A 16,088-nucleotide genomic window follows, 5' to 3' on the forward strand; every position below is an offset into this window, starting at 1 on the left:
GTGTGTGTGTGTGTGTGCGTGTTTGTGTGTGTGTGTGTGTGTGTGTGTGTGTGCGTGCAGCGCTTTTTAAAATCATTCGTATGAAAGAGAGTTGTAGATGTTTGGTGCTTTCTTTTTCAAGTTATACAAATGCAGCAGTGACAAACTTCTCCTCCTCTTCCTCAGTAACCAAGCGGTGAAGATGTTGGAGTCGAGGGAGAAGGCGACTCCCAGCATGTTTGGGGAGCTGCTGCGAAACGCCAGCATGGGAGACCTGCGCAACTGTCCCGTGAGACTCTACTCACATATTCTTAGCGAAGCTTCGCTGCAGCTGTTTGACTGTGTAGAGTTTCACTGCTCTGTTCTTGACCCTCATCCCCAGAGTCAGTGCGGCCAGCAGCTCCGGATGGCTCGCGTCCTCCTCAACAGTCCGGAGATCATCACCATCGGCCTGGTGTGGGACTCGGAGAACTCGGACCTGGCTGAAGACGTCATTCACACCCTGGGAACCTGCCTGCACCTGGGCGATGTAAGGAGACCGGCGGTGGTGTGTCAGTCATGGTCAGCTGCTGGATTAAACTCCTCTGTCTCTGTTCTCAGTTGTTTTACAGGGTGACGGAGGAGAAGGCTCGGCAGTCGGAGCTCTACCTGGTGGGCATGGTCTGTTACTACGGGAAACATTACTCCACCTTCTTCTTCCAGACCAAGATCAGACGATGGATGTACTTTGATGACGCGCACGTCAAGGAGGTATTATCAGTGATGGACTGTAGTTGTCTGTACTTTTGAAACTTCTGGGCTTTCGGCTCACTGTCAGTGTGTCGTCTGTAGACTCATGAGTAAAGATTGAAAATGCCCAAAACCCCAAGTTAGGAGTCTGTAAGTAGGACTGTGAGTCCAGCAGTCAGGGGTAGAGTCGGCCCAACATCTCTGCCCACAAAGTGATGCTACTGTGGATAATCGAGGTAACAAGCCGTCACTTGTGCCCTAAAGCCGCTTTGGTCACAGTGTTTGATGTGTCATGTTCACTCAAAAGCCAAAGTCTGTGCCAGCAAATAGTTTAGCACCTGAGACAGAATGTGCCCTGTTTCTGTGACTACCAGGGATTTCAGAGAACGGCTGGCTAACAGAGTGAGGTGCTTCAGAAGCCCAGGCCTCGTTTGGCTGTAGTTTTGTGTTGAACTGTCCCTTTAAGGTTACAGCTGTAGCAGCACAGACACGTGTGCAGGTTTATGGAGGGAAATGACCTCACGTTGTGGTCTCTTCTCTTCCTGTCCATCCTTACACCTCTGTCCCCTTTCTCGTCTCCTCTTTACCTCCTTTTCTTGCCCTCGTCTCCTCGTTTGCCTCATTTCTCCTCGTTTTCTTTTCAGCCACTGCTGTTTTCTAATAACTGACACAGGTCTCATTCCCTCGCTCTCTCTGCAGCTTGGAAAAACAAGGATATCCCTCCATTGTTTATCATTCCAGCTGGACAGAGCTGAGGGCGTGGTCAGGGAACACAGACACACACACACACACACACACACACACACACACACACACACACAGCACAGCTGCCACTTTTGCTCACACTGCAATTCATTCTGCTGCTTTCCTTCTCTTGCGCACACACACACAGACACTTTATGGAACACGGCTGATGGACAGGTTGGCATTTTGGATTTTCCATTGGTCCCGTTAGATCCGAGCAGAGGTGGACGTGGACTTTGGGAAAACAGAGGAAGGTTAAAACGACAAACGGGAGGATTTAGTTTGCACAACTAGACAGAAAGGAAGAGAGCGTTTGGTTTTTGCCCCCCCCCCCCCCACAACGTTTCACCTGCTGGGTGTTTCTGAGGTCGTCCTCACTGCGGCAGCTGGTAAATTCAGTTTTAACTGATGGCTTTGTTTAAAGTTGTGACATCGTAACTCAAGCTCAGGGACTGGAGCTCAGTAGCTGCTCATTTGTTCAAAGTTCAGAAACTGTTTTTAGGACGATGTTGACGATGTGCAGCTTCAGCCTGAAAAGAAACTGAGCAGCAAAAGACGTGAATGTTTGTTCGACGGATGAGAAGAGTCACCACTCAGCTACAAAAACACAGGAGAGTTGCAGTTGTACAGGGGTGTTGTGTTTCTGGCTCTGGCTGAGGACTCACAGCAGCTTGCAGACGCATGTGACACAGGCCAGAGTGATGCATTCTGGGTTGAACATAGTGCTCCAAGTAAAGATGATTTAAGAAAATTCTTAAAAGATTAATCAAAACTCAAACAAAACCAGGTTCCTATCAGATATGACAAAGACAACAGAGCCAGCAAACATAAAACACTAATCAGTTGTCAGTGTGCATGATGGTTTTTATGTCTATTCTGTCAGTTAGTTGCTGCAGCTCAAATGATTGGATTGTTGTTGACTGAAGAGCCACAGATAAATGACAGGCCTGTAACGTTCAAAAACATACATGTGTATTCTGAAAGGCGTCAGGAAAAGACAGGAGTGATGAAAACTATTGCAATATGCAGAAACCAGGTCATTGTCCTCGTGTGTTTCCGGTGCTGTCCTGCAGATCGGGCCCAAGTGGAAGGACGTGGTTTCTCGCTGCATTAAGGGTCACTACCAGCCGCTGCTGCTGCTGTACGCCGACCCACGGGGGACGCCGGTGTCGGTGCAGGACCTGCCCTCACGCTTCGACCTCCACCACCTCAACAAGGCTTGTTACGACAGCGAAGACTCGGGTAACTACAACACAACTAGGAGTCGTAGTAGTAGCACAACAGCAAACATTCAGGTAACTACACCAGAATGAATAGTACTTGTAATAGTCGTAGTAGTAGTACTATGACAGACGAGACTGAGGCAACTGGAGGACAGAGTTTTAGAAGTATTCGTCATTGTGGCTGTAGTACTTGTAGCAGTAGGTGTAGTACTGAAATTTAGGCGTCTTCTGTGATGTATTTTTGTGTGTGTGAATATAAGCACAACTAACCCCCCCACGCCCTCGGCCAGGCCGCGAGCCGTCAATCTCCAGCGACACTCGCACCGATTCGTCGACGGAGAGCTACTCGTACCGACAGCCCTCCCACTCTCACCATGAGTCCCTGGCCAGTCACTACTCCTCTGACTCCCAAGGAACCGTCATCTGCGTCGAACACCCAGACGGACCCCTGCACGCCTCGCTCTGCAGCCTGGATACCATAGGTGGGTGCAGGCAGAACCTTATCGAGCACTGAGGTGAATCATGGTTCCAGTCCAGTGGAGCAGGTGTGAAACCTCCTGTCTATCAGGATCAGACTTTTACCAGATTACAGCCCATGTAGAGCTGCACATACACACATACATGAAGTGAAAAATCCTCACACTGACCTGTGAACAGCTTCATATTGCTCAGAGTGCAGCAACATTTTCCTGCATGGTGTTAACCAGTCACTGCGGTTTCATCAGAACACACCTTTCATTTCATTCATTCATTACATGCTTTTATTTTTTTAATGTTTTGTACTTAGCATCTTCTGTTATAGAAGCAGCTGGTGATTTGCCCTGTTATTGTTGTTGAGTCCACATCCCATCCAGAGACCAGAAACCAGCTCCAGTCGTTGCTGTGAGCAGAGAGAAGCTGCAGTGGAACCAGAAACTATAAACAGTGACGGTTGTTCTCAGAGTCTGGAGCTGGTTTTTGGAAAAAGACGGGCCTCCCATTGTTGGTGAGGAAGAACCATGTGAGCCAGGTCAGTGGGGTGGCTCCCTGCTGTGTTTTTAATAATTTTTGGACAACAATGGAGGTCTATGGCTCAGACCAATAAGCTGAACCAGGTTACGCTGAGTACACCGCATTCATTGGTGCTGTCGGTCTCTGGATGGGATCTGGTCTCACACACACTGAATCAGCTGCTGACCAGCCAGTCACTCTGCCATGCTCCTTTTTCTTCTCGTTGTGCTGCATCGTGTGGTGACCATGCTGTAAACATCCCTTGCCATGCTTCTGGTTGCTAAGGCCACGGTGAGCAGCGCCAGTGTCGGAGGAGGGGAGGCGGGCCCAGGGACAGGAGGCGGAGCTCTAGCCGCCCCCGGAGATCTAACCCTGACAGCGAAGCCTCGTCAGCGGGGTACCACAGCGAGGGTAGGCGGGGTGTGGGCAGTCACAGGAAGCTACAGGGCAGAACTTTTCAGGTGTATCACAGTAAAACAGGAACTATTATTATTATTGAACCATTTATTATTAATAAAAGTTTCATAAAACCATAAACCTGCTTAGTTTTTAAAAAGGCCAGATATATATTGACTTTAATTTTGCCCTATAACCAAAATATTTGATTCCATCATATAAAGATACTTTGTTTTAGTTCATCTGGTCTTTCAACATTTTAAGGGCCTGTAATAAAATCAGGGTTTATTAAAACAGTGGACTCATGTTTGAATTCAGTGGCTCATTAAAAGTGTGGAAGCTTAAGAAATAGTGTTTTACCTGTAATAGTATATTCCTCGTTTCTATATACACAGCCCTGTGCAGGTGATGCTTCCAAAATGAGGTGCAGTAAAGAGAAACGGCCAGAACAGACCAGTAACTGCTGCCCCCCTTTGTTCTCCTGGGTCCACCTGTACACAGTTAGTCCAGGTGCTCTGTCCTCAGGCCATCTCTGTCTCTTCATTGATCCCAGACTGACCAGGACTTCTATTGCTCCTGCTCTGAACACAGGTCTGTAGGACTCTTCTGCAGGTCTGGGCTCAGGGTCAGGCTGCAGGCTCAATCTGGGACCATCAGATGAAGACTCAACTGCACAGTTCTGTGTGTTGGTGCCTTGTTTTTTTCCTACCACCTGTGGACTAGAAAATCGGAGTCGGATCAGCAGAAGGAATGTGCAGAGCGTCGCCCACATGCTCATGCATCTGCAGAGCCCTGTGCATAATGAGAACCCGCCCCAAAACCACTCCACAGGGTCTTGTTAAACTGCATTGAAAACATTTCTGACTCCAGAAGTGTCTGCAAACTAAACTGTTTTTATTGTAATTGTAGTGTTAAACTGCTCGTATCCAGACCTGACGCTGAGATAAACAGAATATCTATAAATATTTATTTTCCATGTGAAATGCAGCGTTCCCACAGGGATTAGGAACAGAGTTCAGCAGAAGAAAATATAAGATACATAAATAGAGGAGAGAAAAACCAAGACGAGGAGGAGGAGTGATGCTTTCATGATTTCAGTTTAGCATCAGTCATTAGTCATCGTTCATTTCCACCATCTTTCATTTAATCTCCTTTTGTCTCCCTCCTTTTTTTTCTCTTCTCCTTTGTCCTCGTTCCTCTTCGCCTCCTCATCTCTGTGTAAATCTTTTCTTGCAGGAGAGACGTTAAAGGAGCAGCAGGTTCCTCGTCACCTCCCCAAAGCTTCCTGCCCCTTCTCATCCTCAACCAGTCGCCTCAGAGACTTCAAGGAGACCATGAGCAACATCATCCACAGCCGACCCCTCTCCTCCTTGTCCTCCTCCTCTTTACCTGCTGCCGTGATCTCCTCTGAAGTCACCTCCTCTACCAACCACCAGCACCCTGCCCCCACCAACACACTGTGGCCCTCCACTAAACCACACGACTGGGAGCTTGACAGCACCAGCAGCGAGTCCAAGTCCAGCTCCTCAGGAGGAACAGGGTCAGGCAGGTACCGGCCGGCATGGAAGCCCCGCAGGGAGGTGCTCAACATCGACAGCATCTTCACCCGGAGAAGGCAGGTGGGGTACAGCCCACTCGGAGCATCCCTGCCCCACGACTCTTTCCCCCCGGTCTCTGAGGGACCAGGCCAAGAGGAGGTGACGTCTATCAGAGCAGGCTCCTCCTGGACTCTCCCCAGCACCTCCAGCGGCTACAAGAGAGATGGAGACAGAACAGGAGGCACTGACCTCCCACCTCCTCCCCCCAGGCTGATCCAGAGGATGGAGAGCGGGTACGAGAGCAGCGAGAGGAACAGCAGCAGCCCGGTCAGCCTGGACCTGAACCTAGGAGACAGGTGAGTGCACTGAAGGTTCCTCTGTATCCAGAATGTCTGATTCTAATCGGTTACTAACACGTGGCTCTCTCTCCTCTGCAGGGAGTGTCCTGTGAAGAGGCCGTCGACCTCCTCCTCCTCAGGGCCGTCATGGAGGAACATCAGGTCAAAGAGCAGTGGAGCTCTGCTGCAGGACCTCAGCTCCTCCAGCAGGGGGAGCCTGGGTATGCACCGCTCTGAGTGTGTGTGTGTGTTAGCATTACATCAGCCTCTCTGCCGTATTAATATACTATTAATATAATATTTATCCAAACATTGACGTGAGGGCGTGTGACTTTAGCCAGAGTCAAATGTTCAGAAGATAAATTACAAAGATGACTGACGTTAAAGCTCCCATGAGGTCTAAGGACCTGCTCGGCTCCACCGTGACACTGAAATACATCGCACAGCTTCTGTTCACAGTTCGGTTTGTGTGTGTCATCCAGCGCCCCCCGCAGGCCGCAGTGAGCTGGACGAGCTGCAGGAGGAGGTGCTGCAGAGAGCGAGGGAGGAGGAGCAGCAGCGACGGCAGGAGAAGGAGAGGGAGGCGGCGCTCGGATTTAACCCCAGGCCCAGCAAGTACCTGGACCTGGACCAGCTGCAGATCCAGGGTAGGTCCACACACACACTCATGGCTGAGGTCGGTGAAACAGAACTACCACAAAAACAGGCAGCGGCCCAGTCACTCAGCTGTTAGAAGGTTCTGTCCAGAGAGGAGGATGCAAACTTCAGCCGAGGGTGTGGGCGTCTCTTCAGAGGGATCAGTTTGTCTAACAGATACTAGGTCGGTCCAGTGTTTGCTGATGTTCTGCTTTCAGATGCGATTTAAGCCTCTGGTCCCAGTCTGACAGCAGAACATCAGATTTATTGATCCAGCCAGAAAGATAAAGGTGCATTCTGTAACATGTGTAATGAACAGGCCTCTGGCTTTCATGGTGACAAGTCACATTCATGTACCAGGGAGACAATGAGGTAAGAGTCCAGTCTAGGTCTGACTCTGCTCCTGGTCTGCTCCTGTCAGCCTCAAGGTGAAGAACGTGGCCTTCATAGTCCAAAGTCATCCAGCACAAATGTGTGTGTGACTGCCCAATCCAGCACCTCGCCGCTATGTTCCCGCTATGGAAGTACCTAACCCAACTGCATCCATTGTGTGTGTGTGTGTGTTTGTGTGTGTGTGTGTGTGTGTGTGTGTGGCTGCAGGTAAAGGCGACAGCTTTGAGCGTTGTGTGTCGGAGGCGGAGCTTCTGCTGGACCAGTCGGTGCGTCTGGAGCAAGCGGGCGAGGTCACTGCTGCACTGTCAGCAGTCAACGAAGCAGTCTGTAAGCTCCTCCCTCTGCCCCGCCCCCTACATGTTGCACACACACACACACTCACATACTTGTACTTCTTTGTGAGGACACTCATTGAGGACATAACACATTCTATAGATCCCGACCCGGACCTATAATCAGGTTTTAATCCTCAAACATGAGTCTGAAAAAGTGAGGAAAAATGTCCTGAGTGATAAAATCCTGCTCAAAATGGTCCTCACAAAGATAGAAGTAGAAGCACCAACACACACAGTTTCTCATGCTAACCAGATAAACAGACTGTAAATGAGGTCAACCCCCCCCCGCCCACCAACCCTCTGCTTGGTTGCTAATGGCAACCAGAGGCAGCACAGGGGCCTGCTGGGAACTTATCGGCATTGACAGCAGAGATGTTGACATGTTTTTGTGTTACTGTGGAAGACACACACACACACACACACACACACACGTCGTCCCTGCTGCAGCACAACAGCAGACGCTCGATTCCACTCAGCTTGTGTAAAATCTGACAGCACACATGGACGAACGGGGACAAACTGACTGAAGGAAAGGGGGTCGCATGGGGGAACAGATCTTTCAAAACCCCATCAGAGCAGCATCACTTTCCAGAAACAACCTGCAGCTCACTAGTAAGACTCACCTGTGACTGTGGAGACCTTACTAATCCAGAACCAGATTAACTAAAGCAGAGGTTTCTAACATCTGGGTTATTTACCAAAAAACCTTACAGGCTGTTTGTTCAGCATCGTCCTATCTCACACACACTCACACACACTCACACACACTCACACACACTCACACACACTCACACACACTCACAGCTGGCAGATTTAGGCTTGTGCCTTTGAACCTCACACTTTCTTCAGAGGTGAATCTGAAGCTGAGTGCACCTGGATTGTGAGTAATAAGCAGGAGCTGTCAGCTCGGACCCGTGTGGTCGTCTGAGGTGTAACTCAGGACCACACAAAGCTACTGGCTGGAAGAAACCAGAAAGATGCTCCACTCTGACTCGATGTTTGTACTTTTAGTTTTAAGTTTGAATTTTCTGTCTGAATGTGATTTCACCATTTCATCATTGAGAACCAAACCTGAGTCATCAGTCTGTTGATAGAATCATTTCTCGTGTTATAACACACACCCACATCATGTCACGGTCTGATATTTCATTTTCTGTCAGGTGTATATTTGCTTTTGGAGATTTCTGCATGAGATCATCATAACAAGTTATTTTCTGCATCTTTCTTTTCCTTTTCCTTATTTATTCTTTCCTCTCTTTGTTTTTCTTTGTTGTGGATTTTCTGTTGACGTGACGCGGCTGCAGCCAAACTGCAGCCGGTGGCGTCTGAGGGCGGAGCTACTAGTCACAGCCGGCTGCAGCGCTGCATGAGGAGAGCCCGCAGCCTGCAGCAACGCATGCAACTGCAGCAGCGGCAGGGATCAGAGGCAGGCAGACAGCACCCAGAGCAGCAGCAGGACGAGGGGCAGCAGCTCCACCATCAGCCCAGGTACCACCTGTAGTCTGCTCAGCCAATCAGAAGTCAGAGCAGCAGTGCTGATGCCAGTGCTGCAGTGTCAATGATGCTCCTCTGTAGTTCAGTACGGGAAGTGTTTGCAGTACAGAAACTATAAACGCTGAAGACAGTTGGATGAAACTGTAAGAGCTCAGGCTGGAAATTTCAGACTCCTCCGCTCCACCTGATCATGTTGCAGACCTGCAGGAAGACAACAGATGATACCTCAGATTATCACATTCACTCCTACTCTATTTAAAATTACCACCATCAGACCTGCAGTAGATACGATGCTCCAGACTCATAAAGGCAATTTTAGCTCAAACTGAACTGAAAGAACCAGTTTTGTTACTGAATCCACCAATGTTTTCCTGCTGCTTATCCGAGTCCTTTTTATCAGGGAATTATATCATTAGCAGTTAGCTGGTTCTGTCCTATTTTGGCTGTTACGCTCAAGAACAGGTGTTAAATTTCAGTCTATGTGGGCTTAAATTTACCTTGGGGAACCTGCAGGAACCAGAAAACCAGTCTGGAGCTACCCCTGATGTGCCGCTACATTTTTCAGGAAGTGCATCAGGTGCAGTGACAATATGCTTAGACTGTGTTGCTGCATTGCAACCTATTACCTCACATTATGACCCCCGACCCCCCCCAAAAGACAAGAAAACCCTCAGGACGCTCTTTCCGGCACTGGGTTTGTGGCTGTAATGAGCAGTGCAGCCTCCAGGGACCTTAGCGAGTCTTTAGCGTTGTTACGGAGGGAGGTGTTGTCATGACGACCGGCTCATTCAGAGTATGAACCACGGTGAGAGATTGTCGACGCTCCGCAGGAAACTCGCACAAGCACACACACACACACACACACACACACACAGAGCCAGGCCTGTGTTTAGCCAGAGCGTTCGGATCACACCATCTGTTCCCAACATACTGCAGCCAGCACACACACACGCTGCTCCAACTATCGCTGTGAGGACACAATGACATTGTACTCCCCAAGTCCTTATTAGGGGGGGCCCCTAGAGACAAAAGCACAATCAAGAGTGAGAGCACAAACCTTCAGGGAAACACGCTGCAAATCCAGAAATGCAACAAAAGCAAACAGAAACAAGGTGCAAAGGTGTAACCAGTCCCATATGCAGCGTTGTTTTTTTTTATATTAGGGTTTGGGACGTGTGTATTTGTTTTTGTCCCAGAGGAGCCACCATACCTAGCCTTAACAAAACTCTGCCCTTGGCCTGGGTCTACATAGAAGGCGTAGCGTGAGCACATTGGCAGAGCAGCAGCGTCTGGCTCTGAGTGCACAGTACACACTCACTGTGGTAACACAAGAAAACACACACACACACACACACAGGGATAAAAAACCTGCTTCGTGTCGTATTTACGGGTGTTTAGTGTGAGTTGTTCTGCTTCCTGTGGACAAACAGATCTCTCTCTCTCTCTCTCTCTCTCTCTCTGCAGTGCAAAGCCTCTCTCGCTCCAAATACTTCTGACGGACACACAGGATGACCAATCAGCTGCCAGCCAGGACCGACAGGCCCTGCCTCTTTCTCCCAGCCTTGTTAAGCCCTTCCCTCCCAAAACAAGCTTGGTGTCTGATCCTGCCTCTAGCGCCGGGCCCCCTACAGGTTCACCCAGGGAGGACAGCAGGAGTGGGGGCCCCTGTAGGAAGCCCCTCTCTAACACCAGGTCTCTCCCTGCTCTCTGTGTGGACACCTGGGACCAGAGCCCCCCAGGAGATGAATCTCCATCCCCTCCACCTGAAAATGCAGATGGCTCCTCCCAGTTGCCTAAAACACCTCATGTCTCTCTCCCGGCGAAGACCACGCCCCCACCCAGGCCATATTCTCGAACCCCATCGCCTGTCAGTGCCAACGACAAGTGTCACTTGACACCTGAGGAGCCACATAGCACCAGACACCTACAGACCACACCACCTGTCCCTAGTTCCGCCTCCAGACTCACGCCGCCCTCTTCTGCCAGGAACTGGTCATATTTAAATGTGGACCAACCTGATAATATGAATTCTCCTGATCCACCGATCTACTCGCCCCCAGACTCTCCCTTCAAAGCCCCCCTACCACCTCCACGGCCTCAGTGGACCTCTGGTCCGACCTCCCCGCAACCTGGCCCGGACTACAGGGCGGCCCTGCCTGTGGAACGCTGGGCAGAGAATGTCAACAGATACTACGGTTCCCAGAGTGCAACAGGAGTCGAAGGCGCAGCAGCTTTGCCTGGTGAGGAGCTCTCAGAGCTGGACTCGCTGTACCAGGCCAGTCTGCTGGCTCCCAGCATGCCCAGGGGCAGCCGTGGAGTCAGTCCTCAGCCAACCAGTAACAAGCCAGGTAAGAACTGTAGAACTCAGCCACATCACATGTGTGTCCACTGGTATGTGTCACTCTCAACAGCCACATTAAAATGAATACTTTTAATACGTGTGCGTGTGTGTGTGTGTGTGTGTGTGTGTGTGTGTGTGTGTGTGTGTGTGTGTGTGTGTGTGTGTGTGTGTGTGTGTGTGTGTGTGTGTGTGTGTGTGTGTGTGTGTAGGTGCGAGGAAGGTGATTTCCGGGTCTGGACGTTCCAAAACACCGACGGCAGAGATAGAGAGATTCGCCTACAGGACGCCGGCTTCGTCTTTGCAGAAGGTGCAGAGTGTGTGAGAGAAAACTGAGAGACTTAATTTGCATGTTCAGTGTGATTATTATCAGACCAGCCTCATGCTGTCGTGGTCTCGTGTCTGATTCAGTGTCTGACACTCCCTGACAGGCACCGACACTGACTTTAAGTCCACAACACGAACGTCTCTGAAAAACTGTCTTTTTGAACTTGTGAAAAAGTCTCTCTATGCAGTTTGTTAGACGGAGGTTAGTGACGTTTTCATCACGTGTTGCTGACCTCTGTCCTCTGTGCAGCCGCCACCCAGTGAAGACGAGAGCTACAGTGCAGAAAACCTGCGACGCATCGCCCGCAGCCTCAGTGGAACCGTTATCGGGCCGCGGCCCCAGAACCTCGGGCCGTCCCGCAGCTGTGTAAGTGATCCAGTCACATTCACACGTTCACCTTCTAAAATGACCTTTACCCTGAGGCAGCAGAAGCACATCATCGTGTCGCCATCATCTTCAGCTCCGCTCACTGCTGCCACCTTGTGTTCATATGATGTAACTGCAGCTGCTTCAGTTTCTGCTCTGCCCTCCCACAACAGCACAAACTGCTTTTACTGCTCAGTCGCTCTAGTCCCAGTTCAGCTCCGTCCCTACCCCTAATGCTCACATGTAGGGTCCCTGTTCTGTTCCTGTTGTGTTACAGGTAGAACCACAACAAAAGTTATTTGTAGTCTGAATTTCAAAGGTTCCCAGGAGTCCAAATCATGTTCTTGACGTTAGCTTTGACGTTGGTATTTTAAAGAACTGAACCTGGTAATAATTTGAGGACGGTAGCTCAGTGGGATGAAATAATTAAACGTGTATAAATCAAACACTGTTCCTCTTGCAGTTGGTGACAAATGATGAAATTAATAAAATTACACAACAATCGATTGAATTATCAGGAGTTGTCGGACCTGGAAAATGAAGTGTTAATATTGCCTGTTGCCTGCATGTCTGTACTCAGCCTGTTGCTGGTGTTCAGCCATCTTGTATTCAGGCCTCAGGAATTGCCTCAGGCCGGCGCATTAAACTTTTAATCACCAACTTAGTTCTTTCCTTTAAGCTTTTAACCTGGGCGCTCGATGTGATGCGGAGCGAGCCATCTGAACCGACAGCTCATGTTTGAGTCCAGCTCTCACATCATCCTGTTCAGGGGAGTCCTGGTGTTTCACTGCAGCCACAGGATTTTCTCCTTCCGCCCTTTTAAAACTAACTGGGGGTTGAAAGCGAAATGATGATACTAACAAGTTCACCCACACGGAGCCAGAGCTGCTGGTGGAAATGGTCATTTGAGGCTAAACAGAAAAGATTTGATGACTATGACAAAACGTTTTAATGTTGTGAAAAATAAGTCAAAGCTCCTGTGACAGACACGAAGCAGAGATTGTTTGGACCTGTGTCACTCCTGAAAAATAAAGACTCTCTTCCTCCTCCACTGAACTAAAGGAACAGTTCAACACTTGAGTGGATTGTACTTTTCAGCCTTTTTTCGCTCCTGGTTTTGGTTCAGTGGGGCACAGGCAGGAGATGGAGTCCCACAGGGAAACAGCTTGTAACAAATGTTGAACTGCTCCTTTATGTGACTGTTTCTAGAAAAGCAAACTTGTATCTCACAGATACAAAGTCCCCCAGGTGTCGACTTTCTTCATCTTTGTTTTGTGTGAATTCTTCCGTGGTTTCCCTCCGTCACATTAACTTTTGATTTTTACTCCTCCTCCTTTTTCTTTAACCCCCATCCTTTTCTATTTTTCTTCACTCCATCGCTTTTCATTTCTTACACCTTCATTTCATTTCATTCTTCTGTCCTCCTCTCGTCACCCTGAAGGACCCCTTTGTGTCCAGAGGCCCCCCCAGACACACCCTCCTCCGTCACCCCAGCACCTCCTCTCTGCACCTCCCGTCTACCTCCTCCACCGCAGATCACTCCAACCACCAACCCCGACACCACGGCCCCTCAGCTCCTGCACCTCCTCCACAGCACCCCTCCTCACAGGCGTCACGGCCCCCCAGCACGGGCCTCACCACCTGGGGACACTCAGGTAACCAGCTGACCCTCCACCACAAACTCCACCATCAGCATCATTTTTGTTTTTCTCCCAGAATTTCTCCATTTAAATCTGAACTTTTTTTACATGCTGTAAAAAAATTTCTATCTTGGAGTGAAATTAACATTAGAATCAGCTGAATGAACATGAATGAAGGAGGATTTACTGCAGGACTGTTGGATTAGACCGACTGGGTCTGACACAGGGGTTCCTAATAAACCGACTGGGTCTGACACAGGGGTTCCTAATAAACCGACTGGCTCTGACAAAGGGGTTCCTAATTAACCGACTGGGTCTGACACAGGGGTTCCTAATAAACCGAGTGGGTGGGACACAGCGGTCCAGAGCCGGGTACATGTCCCGACAGACATGGATGTGAAGGAACAAACTACAGATGTGGTGGAAACAGCAGGACGCTCAGGGATGTGGACTTGGCTTGACTGCTGCAACAAAATCAGACAAGCTTGCGTGTTGTTCTGTCCTGAATGTTTGTGAATCATGAGTTCCGTTAAACTTTAGTTGTTTGATTATTGATTTGATTCATTGATTTGATCTGTTCTACTTGTGCCCCCAGGACCTGGACCGGGTGCCCAGCAGCAGTTTCTGGTTGTGTCTGACAGGCATCAGGCTCTCGCAGGTCAAAATGTCCACAGCGTCGCGCTGAGTTACGGCACTCTGCCCCGGGCTCCTCGCCAAGCCCCACCCCCCTCCTCCTTTACCACCTCCCTGCCCAGGCCCAGAGCCGGCTCCAGCCCAGCCCCGCCTCCTGGTCCACAGAGTCGGTATGCCACCCTGTCCCACCCCCGCCCCTCTGTTAACATCGGCCCCGTAACTAATGGCCACCACCGGCACCCGTCACTGCCCAGTAACATCACCATGACAACCCACTATGCTCCACGCCCCCCCAGGCTGCTGGGAGAAGCCCCCGCCCAGCCCCGCCGCATGGATATTCCACCTGAGAGCGATTGGCGCCACAACTACAGGACTGTCCAACCCAGCTCCTCCTGGGACCCCCGCCCCACTCACCGCTACCAGTCCCTCCAGCGGACCAACTCTCACCCCCGGCCCCCCAGGTCCCCCCACCTCTGCTCGCTCTGCCAGCAGCTTCCTGTTGAGCCGTCACGCCCTTACTGCCCCTCCTGCGGCGCTTACATGGCTCGGTTCCGCCCAGTCAGCTGAGCGCTTGGGCTCCTGATTCATCGGAGGCGACCGGCCTCAGACATCTGACAGTTTCTTACTGCTCCTCCCCCCAAAATGAAAACTCACGCAGCACAGGTGTGTCTGCACAGGGAGGTGGAGGTGAAGCTGTCCCAGACGCCTCAGTTTCAGACGGGCTGAACATGATATTCAGACACGCCCCCTCGTGCTGTGCCGTGTTCTGATCCGTTTAAACCAACTGAGTTGATATGATCCCTTAGACCATCAGCAACAGCTCTGCCTCCAATTTCAAAACAGAGCTAAAAATCCCACTGAGGATTTCTGCAGTAACTGGGAGGTGAACTGGTCCCTGCTGACATTCACTGGGTCATTACCCCTGAGCTTTAGTTCCCTCATTCCAGTTCCAGTGTGAAACCGCCTCAGGTCTTTCTCCTCCTCAGTGTTCTAGTGATCTCTCTACATCGTGGAAATGGCAAACGTCTATTATCGCTCATTTAGACGCTCAGTCGCTTTTATCTAAACTTCACTGAAAATAACTTTAAGGAATTTTAGTAAAGATGTAAAATCTCCACAGAACCCACTTCCACTCTGGGGACATTTATTTTGAAAGGATATTAGTGTAGTGTTGCGAAGGGGAAAGATTTTTATTTTGTAGCTAAATAACTTAATCGTTTCTGAAAACTTTTTTTTCTTGGCTTTGTCACTGGGAAGAAGCAGAAAGTAAAATTTTGTTTCTGCAGGTGACAAACTGTTAATTATTGTGGTTATAGTCAGTTTATGGTTTTTTACACTGGAAAATGTAAAACTAATAACTGTCATTATTGGATATTTGTCTGATATGATTCATCAATATTGATTTGATCAGTGCGACTGAAAATGAAAACATCACACAGACGAGTTTTCTGCTGATTTAAAGGACTCATGCAGCTGCAGCGTCTATGGACAGATGTTTTCAGAAGAGCTGCAGCACCTGGACAGATGTTTTCTCAGAAGAGCTGCAGCACCTGGACAGATGTTTTCTCAGATGAGCTGCAGCACCTGGACAGATGTTTTCAGATGGAGCTGCAGCACGTGGACAGATGTTTTCAGATGAGCTGCAGCACGTGGACAGATGTTTTCAGATGAGCTGCAGCACGTGGACAGATGTTTTCAGCTGAGCTACAGTATGTGGACAGATGTTTTCAGCTGAGCTGCAGTATGTGGACAGATGTTTTCAGCTGAGCTACAGTATGTGGACAGATGTTTTCAGATGGAGCTGCAGCACGTGGACAGATGTTTTCAGCTGAGCTACAGTATGTGGACAGATGTTTTCAGCTGAGCTGCAGCACGTGGACAGATGTTTTCAGATGAGCTGCAGTATGTGGACAGATGTTTTCAGATGAGCTGCAGTATGTGGACAGATGTTTTCAGATGAGCTGCAGGACGTGGACAGATGTTTTCAG

At 49.6% G+C, this 16,088-nt stretch overlaps 1 protein-coding gene across 2 annotated transcripts in view; it reads left to right on the plus strand.

Annotated features, from left to right (window-relative positions):
* usp54a (ubiquitin specific peptidase 54a) overlaps positions 1-15,806 on the plus strand; it is a 31,832-nt gene extending 16,026 nt beyond the window's left edge. For both annotated transcript variants that reach the window (XM_026309326.1, XM_026309327.1), the window contains exons 7-22: positions 166-268; positions 362-508; positions 580-729; positions 2,526-2,694; positions 2,966-3,157; positions 3,951-4,076; positions 5,298-5,955; positions 6,037-6,158; positions 6,420-6,584; positions 7,174-7,293; positions 8,606-8,789; positions 10,260-11,143; positions 11,346-11,443; positions 11,711-11,827; positions 13,269-13,482; positions 14,063-15,806. In XM_026309326.1, the coding sequence (XP_026165111.1) occupies positions 166-268; positions 362-508; positions 580-729; positions 2,526-2,694; positions 2,966-3,157; positions 3,951-4,076; positions 5,298-5,955; positions 6,037-6,158; positions 6,420-6,584; positions 7,174-7,293; positions 8,606-8,789; positions 10,260-11,143; positions 11,346-11,443; positions 11,711-11,827; positions 13,269-13,482; positions 14,063-14,667 (4,054 nt within the window). In that variant the 3' untranslated portion in view covers positions 14,668-15,806. The remainder of the gene's footprint in view (positions 1-165; positions 269-361; positions 509-579; positions 730-2,525; positions 2,695-2,965; positions 3,158-3,950; positions 4,077-5,297; positions 5,956-6,036; positions 6,159-6,419; positions 6,585-7,173; positions 7,294-8,605; positions 8,790-10,259; positions 11,144-11,345; positions 11,444-11,710; positions 11,828-13,268; positions 13,483-14,062) is intronic.
* The last annotated feature ends 282 nt before the right edge of the window (positions 15,807-16,088 follow it).

Source organism: Mastacembelus armatus, chromosome 15 (assembly GCF_900324485.2).
Source record: "Mastacembelus armatus chromosome 15, fMasArm1.2, whole genome shotgun sequence".
Classification (NCBI taxonomy): domain Eukaryota; kingdom Metazoa; phylum Chordata; class Actinopteri; order Synbranchiformes; family Mastacembelidae; genus Mastacembelus; species Mastacembelus armatus.